Source organism: Aedes aegypti, chromosome 3, assembly GCF_002204515.2.
Source record: "Aedes aegypti strain LVP_AGWG chromosome 3, AaegL5.0 Primary Assembly, whole genome shotgun sequence".
Classification (NCBI taxonomy): Eukaryota; Metazoa; Arthropoda; class Insecta; order Diptera; family Culicidae; genus Aedes; species Aedes aegypti.
This window is the reverse complement of record NC_035109.1, coordinates 103,673,035-103,684,154: the sequence shown is the minus strand read 5'-3', so window position 1 is coordinate 103,684,154 and position 11,120 is coordinate 103,673,035. Positions and strand designations below refer to the sequence as shown.

The 11,120-nt window shown below is 36.5% G+C and overlaps 1 protein-coding gene across 1 annotated transcript; it reads right to left on the bottom strand.

The window, feature by feature from the left end:
• Positions 1 to 249: 249 nt before the first annotated feature.
• On the bottom strand, positions 250 to 10,597 carry LOC5563634 (altered inheritance of mitochondria protein 3). The gene is made up of 2 exons (XM_001647852.2): positions 9,983 to 10,597; positions 250 to 1,020 (listed from the first exon to the last, which is right to left on the bottom strand). Exons 1-2 carry the CDS (start codon positions 10,353 to 10,355, stop codon positions 482 to 484), a joined length of 912 nt encoding a protein of 303 aa, XP_001647902.2. The 5' UTR covers positions 10,356 to 10,597; the 3' UTR covers positions 250 to 481.
• Between the last annotated feature and the right edge of the window lie 523 nt (positions 10,598 to 11,120).

Below are 11,120 nucleotides of genomic sequence, written 5' to 3'. Positions count from 1 at the left end.
GTGTGGGGCGATCGAGAAACTGGAGGTTAGCAGCCATGGACCGAGTTAATTGGCGTAACATTGTGGCGCAGGTCATACCTTGAAGGACGTAGAGCCAGCAAAAGTAAAGTAAGTAATATTCTCAAATGTCTACTTTTTGCATGGTTTACTGATATGCGGTTATTGTCCCCAAGTTAAGGTTTCATGCATTCTAGCATAGAAAAAAGATTTTCCCAATTGATTTCGGCATTCATTTCATTTACAACCCAGTTTCCATCGATCACTCTTGTATCGCATTTTATTTTCTTCGGTAATTCCTTTTGTTAGTAGAAAACACTAAGCAGGATGTTTGGTCGCGTCGCTAAAACTAGGTAACATGTTAAATACTTTATAAATAATCAACGGGAATCTCATCGTAAGGTGGTAAACTCGAAACGCCATAGGGAACGGGAATACGCCTGCAGGGAGATCAGTACCATTATCGGGTGTTGCTGCTTAATCTTTAGGCTCGAATGGATTTCACTCCTTTGATGTAGACCTGATCGCCCGGCGAGGGCATGTACTCGTTAGTGTTGAGGGCCATGCTGCCGGGACCGTTGATCAGCGAGATCCTGGAGGGATAGTAGGACAGCACCGGACTGGAGTACTGGGCAACTTGGCTAGGGAATGCCGCTGGGGAGGCCAGATGATGGTGGGTGGCGGCTGTGGCTGCTGTTGCGTATTGCTGTAGAGAAGATGGCTGGAAGGGAACGAAGCTGGACTGGGTGGTTGTGGGCGAAGTGGGCGAGGAGGACACTTGGGACAACTGCTGGATGGGGCTGGAATAGTGGGATAGGTGGGAATGGAGTTGGTGCAGATGCTGAGGTTGGTGCTGGCCGTGGGTGTTCGATGGCTGCTGCGGTTGCTGTTGTTGGACGTAAGACGGTTGGACGTATTGGGTGCCGTACGGGTATACCATGGGACGTAGCAGCTGAATGTACTGAAGACCTCCGGTGGGTTGACCCTGTGGGTTGATGTATTGCATAATCAGCGGGGTGGTCGCTGGAATGAGTGGGAGGAAGAAAATGTGTTGGTTAGGGTGGCGGAAGGGTTCTACGTCATTGCCCGGGAAACCGTAACCTGGAATGCAATTTACCGGAAGATCATTCACCGGAGATTCATTACTCGGAAGGACCATTAACAGGAAATTTATTTTTCTGACAAATTATTTTTTCGAATGACTCGAAAGAAACTCGACAGGGAAGGTCTTTCTTCAAAATGCTTGAGCATCGAAGAGGAGACTAACATTTCTTTATAGTTGGTCACATCGATATGCAATATATTCAAATATATGTATGCATTTCATAGATGATTCACCTTTCTTTAAAAAATAAGCTGTTCTTTCAACAATACTGTGCAGCTCGTCATTAATGAATAGATATTTTGATTTATTAACAATCACGAAAAAACAGTAGGGTAATTTGCCCATTATAGCGGTAGTCTTTATTATATCGGTATATATTAAAATCCTCGTTATAAATCGAAACCTATATATTTTCTATAGATATTATTGATGATGATGGAAGTTCATAATATTCCCTATCTGAACCAAATAAATACTTTCAAAATTCTATGACCAGTGTCAAATGATGTATCAAGAAGCATCTATTTATGAAACTAGTTTTATAAGTGTGAATTTTTGAGTTTAGAACTAAAACAATTACATGTGGCAGGTATTTTATTTAATGATGGATGAAGTTGCACGATAGACACTGAACTGTGATGTAAAATTCTACACTTTTGAGAAAAATCAAATACCGCAATAATAGGACAATGAATATAACTTTTTGCAAATTTCTGCCTAAAACCCAACCCAAACCCGAACCCGATAGGTTCGGGTCGGATTCGGGTTGGAGATTTGATTTTTTCAGATTCGGGTCGTATTTAAAAGGCTCCAAAAATATCGGGTTTTGGGAGGGTTCGGACTTGAAAGCAGTTCTTGTCAGGTTTGGTGAGCATCATGAGCAGAGCAACAACATAAAAGCTTCCTTATTCATCACAAAGGATGAATTTACCATTTTTCAAAGTAGGTTTTCGGATCGAATTTGGGTTTCAGTCAAATTTTTGGGATCAAAAACTATAGTCTTGTTTCTTCTCCAACGTTTCGCTCCGTATTGGATCTTCTTCAGGGATTCTGGAAGTTATTTTGGGGACAAAATTAGATCATAATTACACAATTTGTAAACATTTAACACATGCCGAAATTATTGTAGTTTTATAGTAAAATTTTCGTTTCTCAAAACTATCATCCGTCATTTTTTGGCTACAAAAAATATATGTGGTCAGTTTTAAAAGTTCAATGTTGGTGCCGATGGAGGCCTGGTTTCAGCGAGAATTGTTCACATGCAAAAAGGATGCTGATACTTGTTCAGCTATGTCAGTGCAAAACCAAGTGGTTTGCTTTGATTCGCAATCGTGAAGTGAATCAGCCACAATAATCTATGCCCAGTAGACCTATTCATTTTTTCAAAAATGTCTGGAAACTCCCCAGTCAACCAATACTTTGATTTTTCATTGCAAAATGAACTTCTGGTCAAACTTTTATTCAATTTAGAGTAGGGTGCCGGTACCAATGGTTGTAATGTACCAGTAGATTGGACTATGGAATAAAATGTACATTATTTGATAAAAACGGCATGTGCTATTTTTGGTGGATAGATCGCCTCTAGTTTAGTAGATTTGTCAAATTTCAGCTTTTTATCTTATCAAAAAGTCATATAAATAATTAAGTTTACGTAAAAAATTGGCTCCCTTGCACCAATAGTAGCCGTCGTGTTCCAGTAGTGGATCAACGGTTGGAAGCAGTATTTAAAATGGATGTATAAAAATGAAGAAAAGTCCCAGTGATTATCTTAATGGTTCATTCGAAAGATATTAGTTGCTGTTCCGAGGGAAAAATGTTAAACCTATGTAAAAATTTACCATTTTGTTTAAAATTCCTTGTATCATTCCCGAACGTCTACTACTGGAGCACTAGCGCAACTACTGGAACACGTGTACCAATAGTGGCTCAAGCGATTTTATGTTAAAAAATTAGTTTTATCACTCTTTTTATATTTTTTCCATATAGTAGAGGTTGAAATCTTTCTGTTAACGTCAAAAGATCTCAGTTAGGGCATTTCGTTATTTTGTTATGATTTTTTATAGCTTAGGTAGTCCACTAATGGCACCGGCACCCTATATTTAGTTGTGCTTCCAATCAATTATGTGTTTTTAAGCTATTTTCAAGCTTTAAAAAATCATAACTACCGAACGAAACATTAAAATTTATCGGAAATACCTCTACATAGTAGGTTATCCAATTCTACGAAATTTTGCCGAACACCGTTTTATGATTGGAGCAAGTTTTAACATAGTTTGGTTGAGGGTTGTATCTCGAGGTTCTTGAAAATCACTATTTTTGGGGAGTTTTCTCCCAGAAAACACATACCTGCATGAAAATTTCGTATTTTTAATTACCAGACATGATGACAATGCATATCTAAAAGTCAATCCCGCTCAAAGTTACCATTTATGTTACGAAAATAAATTGTAAAAAATAGGTAATTATAAAGCGCATTTGTAAATCCACTGTGGATGAGCCAAGAGCACCACCGTGAGCTTCAAGGAATTCAAAAAATGAACACGTTAGCACTGTCTTTTCTCAGTCGATGATGATGATTGTTTTCAAATCGTTCTAAATGATCAGTGAAATGCGATCAAAACAATCATCACTCGGAAAGAAAAAGCAATGCTAACTTGTTCAATTCATTCGTTTCCGGTACATGTGTCATGCATGATTTAACTATTATCAGATTGCGACGTGGTGCTCGATCTTTGTTTGGGCATTTATTGTGATTTATTGCCTTAAGCAACATGTAGTCTTTTGATGGTCAATGAATTCATATATGTATTTTGTTTGATTCCCGTTGACTAGGGCCTGAAAAAATAATGCCAATGGGTGTTTTATATACCATGTATATTGAGAAAATTGTAATTTCTGGGTACTGCGGAGTACACATTTGGATCAAACAATGTTAAAACTCAATTTAATCTTATTAGCGTGTTCGAGAAACTTTAACAAAATAGAATTAGCTTTCAAATAGTGGTAATAGCATGTGGTTTTGATATTCCACATGCTAGTTATGATTTTTTAAACCTTGAAATAAGTCCAAAAACACATTTTTAACTTGAAGCATACTGAAATCTTTATCAAATGAGCTGAAAATTTGACCAGACATTTTAGTTGGTATGAGAATTCCGAATACTGTTTGACCGATAGATTTCCAGGCATTTTTTCTAAAATATGAACAGGTCTAATGCCCAGTATAAATTTCAATCACAGCCTACTTCGCCTTAATGTTTTAATGCAGTGTTGCCAAATGTATCTATTCTCAAATTTAAAACTTAGAACCGTCATTTTGTCGAATGAGAAACTATTATTTTAAAATTTTCAACTCTATCGTATTTATTTGACAAATTATTGTCGAAAACACTGAGTTTCCCGAGATATTTTGAGAGAATCTTTAAAAAATGCTTTTTAAGCAAAAATAATCCTAATTTTCAATGTTAAATCCCAAACAATACTGCATTTCGATTAGAGCGTTAATGATTTATCATAAAATTATTCACGACTAATGATCACTGATGTTTTGCAAAGTTATAAGAGCATGAGCATGACCGTGAACATGATTGTCCGCCCGCAGTTTCTACTCCGTTATTGCAAGAACAGCTGGGAACCTACAGACGCTACTCAGGATCTGTAGCATCCTCAATGTTTTACTTTTACTTATTAGCAGCTTCTTCTTTCTTCTGCCATTACATACCTGAAACATCGAAATAATTTAAGCACAGACAAGCAGACGTCCAACACTTCGATGTCCATTGACCACATTTTTAAGGTTGATTCGAAAAAATCGTAATATCATTTACATACTGAAAGCTATTCATGATCCTGCTGCCAAAAGGTATTCAACGTGCTAGCTGATGTAAGATTTGATGACATGTTGAACTTTTTTATAAAATCGATGTGTTTTAAGTATCTGATGCTCAAAATGATTTGCCAATTTGAAATCTGCAAACTGTTTTTAATCAGTCAAACTTTATTTTTTATTTCTATTGTTTCCCGTTCAGCCAGATGTCATTTAGATAAATCAAGTCCAGACAAACGCCATTAAGCATCAGATTTGTTCACCTCTTAGAATCTTTCAATACCCACCTTCTACATATTATGCATTTTTATTATGATACTTAGCAAAATAAAATTTAAATAATGATTTTAGTTTTTTAACTTATTTTTAAAAGCAGACTTGCCGATAAAAACTGTCATTAATTTCCAATCCTGTCGTTTTTTCGATTCAAATCATTCATAAGAGAACATCAATATGAAGCGATTATCTAGCTTGTTGAATTCAGTAAATTATGCCGATAATCAAAAATTAGAAAATGACGAAAATGTTTTAGGAAGTCATAGGAAACTTTCGGGAAAATGGTTTTCGGGCGACAATCCGTCGAGGAAAAATCATTCGGGGAAATGGGTTTCGGGGAAATGGGCTTCGGGGAAATGTCGTAAAATCGAAGGATGCATATCAGATAACCGACTCATTCACACCCTGAAATGGATGAAGTTATGACAAGCACTTTAAAGGGAAATGGGTTATTCGGGGAACTGGCATTCGGTGAACTGGCGTTCGGGGAACTGACATTAGAGGAAAAGTAGCACAATCCTTCTTCATAGTTTGAACAGTGAGGTAAAATGCCTCCTTTTTGTTTTAAAACAGTTCTGGCAACACTGCGATCTCATGGTTGATTAGAGTACATATTTTGTCTATTATTTTAATGAGTGGATTGAAAACAAAACAATTGTTAAAAATCCATTATCTGGGAACACTATTTTGAACTTTTTAAACGTCTATTTTGTTTTCATTTTTCCGTTTTAATTTGCCCAGACTATCTAAGCTTTATATTTAACAATACTACGTCGAAATGTGAGTTTGTCTTTAATATATGGAGAATTTGGAACGCAAGTTCTCAATATTGGCTCAAAATATCTAACGTGGTTAAGTGTTTTTGATAGTGAAATGTTTAATAAACACGAATGAATAAATTTGTTTTCATTACGATAAGTACTCTTTAAACTATTTGGAGATTTTTAATATTTATTATTATTCAGATACATATCTTATTTATTATATTAAGGGTATTCACTTAACGGCGTAAATCCCTGCGTATATGGTGATGAATTGGTTATTTCAAATATTTCACAAAATTGCGTATGCTACTAAGGAATTATTTCAAGTTGTTGAGTTTCAACAGTCAACCGATCCAAGAATGCGTTGGTCATCATAGCAACTGCCAGGTACGTTATTTACAAATAAACAACAAATTTCGAAACCACAGCATGAAAAACAACTGGAAAACGTTGATGCGAGTAGGATTGTCCATAGATTTGGGAGTTTTTTTTTCAGAAATGGCTTAGGAAAAATTACATTAATATTCGAGCATGGACGTAGAACGAATACTTTAGAATGAAAAAGGTACAGTATTGCCGGATATTGTTTGTTTAATTGAATGTTCACAGTGAGAAACGCATGCTACCATTTGGTGGCAGAAAGCTACGTCTATGTCTAAGCATTTTCATATCTGAGTCTTAATCAAACTGAACGCAACGCGCATTGACACCAATTGTTTGCCATCGAATTCTGTATTTGAATATTTGAGGCTTCAAGACCGTTGTTTTCGGTGCTGAAACAAATAAGGATTATCATTTGGAAAGGGAGTTATTCAGAAGCAGTCGAAGCCATTTTAGCGATAATAAGTAGAATATGGAGTTCGTGTGGCATCAGTAGGTTCAATTCGTTGAACTTCGGTAACGATCCGGGAAGAACTCTAGGTATCGTAAAGCAAAAGTTGAACGGTCTTCTACTAAGTTTGGTTGACTATTGGTTGAAACGCTGCGAATAAAAGTTCCTAATTCAAATAAACAAACTTTTGACAATCCTGATATTTGGTTGGGTAGCTAGATTATATACGTCTTATTTTTTATCGTCTGGAGCCAGAAAAGGAATATTTTATTAGAAATGTTTCATTACTAATATCTCAGTTTAAGTTACTTTAAGTTACTTTAAGTGAATACCCCTATTATTATGATCCTTGACAGCAAGCATATTAAAATTTTCTTAATTGACTTTTTTTTTTAAATGTGATGGAAAAATATAGGCCAGAATCAATACGAAAAAAATATTTCCCTAGGGTTATGCACTTTCTGGAAGCTTATGGTTCAACACTTCGCACATCAGAATGAAAACATTTGTGGTTAAAGTTTTAGTACTATTCCATATTTGACACAAGAATTTTTTATGATTTTAACAACTCGTGTTAAATCATGTCTCCAACATTTTGAATAATACACATTTAAAAGTATTCTCAGATCTGTCAATAAAAAGTTTATTTAACTGCTCAAAAAGATCATTGTTTTGCGTATATATTTTAAAACAAATAATTGTAAATATGTAGTTTTTTTGCAACTATGAAAAATGCCGTTACAGTTGGACTGTTTCTTGGAGCATAAACATATTTCAAGGACACCCACACGAGCTAGGACAGGACGTGGCAGCTCAACTAAGAATTCCTCTTTGTTTTACATGATCTTGACGATACAAAGCCAGTGCTTCCAGAATCTTTATTAAGCAAATCTTATGATCAAATTCATACATCAAGGTCAAAACAAATTCATAATTTTGTCGTTTTTGCACACTGCATTCATTTAGTGCAATAAAGGATGCAATCTAATTTTTAAATATTTTTTTTTCCTGTAAGCGAGAGATATGGAGGATATCAAGATATGGAGAGAGAAATCGTATGCAGAATATAGGGACCAAAGCAATCATCGACATAGGGAGAGATATTGAGATGTAGAACATCGAGATGTAAAGAGTCGACTGTATATGATTATTTCTATATTTTTGAAGAATTGAATTAAGTAAGTAAAATCATAGGATTTTGTCAAATTTTCCATGTACCAAGAGTTCCATGTACCAAGAGGTGATCCAATAGGCAAAAAAATTGTGATTTTTGTATGTGTCCAGTTGATAACCGTTATGGCCAGAATTTGGTTGGTCGATTATACATGTTGTTCACACTTGATGTGGAACCCATATAGATATGTCCAAAGTCACACAAACTGACAGCACCTTGCAGTATTACGTAAATGGAAGGCATAATTGTGTGCTATTGAGCTTCTATTGATTGTAATGTTCCTTTTGTATAAGTCTTTTTACGTGACGTTTCAAATCAGCTGATTCGGAAACTTTTTGGCAGTTCTTCTATGAAATTGACAGGCCTGTGTATGCACCGATGTAAATAAATGCATAGAAGGACCTGTCATATGAAAAGGCCTATACCGGAATGATGGAATATTCTAACGCAATAATAGCACAAATGAAGAACTTAAAATATACAAATATATTTTAGTTTTGATTTCAAAGTTAACTTTTTTCCTCACTATACTCCAGATAATAGTACGCAACAACTTGCAGAATGATGATTTATACAGCACGAGTTGAACGTTTATCAAACAAGGCTTTCTGAGTTGTTTTGGGCATGCATTATGAACTAGAATGACAGTCGTTACTGAAGCAATAAGCGGATTGTTTAACTATTTCAAATACTTGGGAATTATCTAATTATGTAGAAATCGTACCAGATTTACACGTCAAAAAACGTGATAGAAAAAAATCGGAACTAAATGTTTAAACAGTGACCTGTGAATTAATTTTCTGTCATTGATATTTAACCCACCACAGAGACGTGACCACATCCAAAATTGTTTGTAATTGTGTAGGATTGGTAAGATTAAAAATCCCGTATGTTTTTTGTGTATTGTGTGTGTATGTAAGGTAAAAGTTTGAATAGCCATGACTACCTATTTTACTAGACCTTATTTTAGTAAATTATTGATATTTTTTCCTTTGCTTCCTTCTATATCACATTTCTGAAGATTTGAAATATGTTGTACGAGTTTTGTTTATTTTGCACAAAATTGCGGACAAGGAGAAATTAGTTGTGTTCTTAGATATTAAACGAGCTTTAAATTTGGTTTCTATTGATTTTTTTTACCAAGAATTTAGTACAATATTGCGCTAGGTCCCTACACGTGTTTTCAAAGGCGCTCATTTCAAGGAATTGTGAATCAACTAAGCTAATAAGACTGAAATAAAAACTCGTAAAAAAGTCGTAGTCAAAAAATAATCTGCTGCCATCTGCCGCTTCATGAGTTATCCTGGATTCAATAAAACACTGTTGTGGGACTGTTTTTACTAAAAGCAACAATTAACACGAAACTTTCTCTAGTAACTGGTGTAAATTTACTTTTCAAAACAGTGTCATACAGCGCCATCCACGTCAGTAATAGGAGGGTAAGTGTCCTCAGAAAAAAATTATATAAAATGCCTCAATAAACATACCAAGTTTTTTGCAAGAATCAAAACTGATAAAACTGTCAAAATTGTTCCAAACTACTATGCCGAAGACACCGAACTTCTAGGATGCATATCAGACCTGTTCATATTTGAAAAAATGTCTGGAAATCTTCCGGTCAAGCAGTATTCTGAATTCTCATGCTAAGAACAATGTCTGGTCAAATTTTCAGCTCATTTGATAGAGATTTCACTATGCTTCAAGTTGAAAATGTGTTTTTAGGCTTATTTTAAGGTTTGAAAAATCATAACTCAATACTCATAAATCAAAATCACTTGCTATTACCACCTATTGAAAGCTAATTTTATTCTGTTAATGTTTGTCGAACTACTAGAGGTTTTATCCGTGAACGACAGCGATCAGTTCCAGTGTGCGGTCCTTGGAGCGATACATAATTTGTGCATAACCCCTGAATGGTCTTCCGATAAATTTCATTCCCAGAAATGGATTTCTAAGTTATGTTATACAATCTAGCGGAAGTAACTTCGGATTCGGGTCAATACTGTACCTGGAGACAATACTTGGTTTCCTGTGGCTTGAGGTGTCATCGCAACATAGTACTGCCCGGCGATGTTCTGAGCAGTGAATGTTGACGGGTGAGGATTTGTGGGTTGGTTAGACGTTACGGTATAAGCTTGAGGTGCTTCAGAAGTTTTTCCAGGAGATCCAATAGGCTTGAGCGGGATTTGTACCGAAGGAGCAACCTGATTCTGCAGCTTGCTCAAGGTTTCACTGTCAGGACCAGGGATTGAGTTGTAACTCGTGGGTCCACTAGATGGATGTCTTGCTTTCCGTGTATCCGGAGCAACTGGTTCCGGTTCAGCTTGGGCCAGGTCACAAACCACTACCATCAGCCCAATTATGCACAAAATTGTCTTCATTTTCTTCGCGTCCAATTAACACCCAACTAACCACAACAAGTTCGTCGTCCGCCTTTAAGCGGGAAACGTCGATGAAAACAACTAAATCTGAGCACAACACTTCAGCGATCTGCCAACTGCCGCCTTCCTCCGCTTAATAACTCTCGTTTTATGCAACAGCAACAACACCACGCGTAACACGCCTGCAGACTACTTGCACTTGCACTTGCACTTACCGTGCTTTGTGATTGATAAATGAATGCAGCGGTAATGTGTGCAAGGTCTTTTATATCGTGTAAGGGAAAAACTAAACCGAAAACATATCACACTCCGCCCGGGGTTACCTGAGCTGTAATAGCAGCTGACAGAAGAGGGAGGACACTAGCGCCAAAACCGAGTCTTCACTTCACCAGCTATACTAACTACTGCTATATCTGCTGGATGCGGTCCAGTGTGTAGGAAGTTTGCCAGTGCGATACGCAAAGTCCAAAACCGACCTCCACCTGATGCACCTATGTGGTACCCACCTGCAACTGCTACCGACCTAACCATGCTGGCTGGCGATGCAATGGGAGATGCAATTTCGCTGCAGAAGATTGTTAACAAGGGGATCTTTTCCGAGTCATGAGCGTCGATAGGAGAATGTGGTGTGACGAGATTTTTGGTTCGAGGACTCGTCGGAATGGTTTTTCATGATTTCATGCTTTGGATGAGAACACTTCTGGAATTTCATCAAAAGAGCCAATTGCACAGAGGAGTAACATTCAGATTCAATTGAACGTTAGG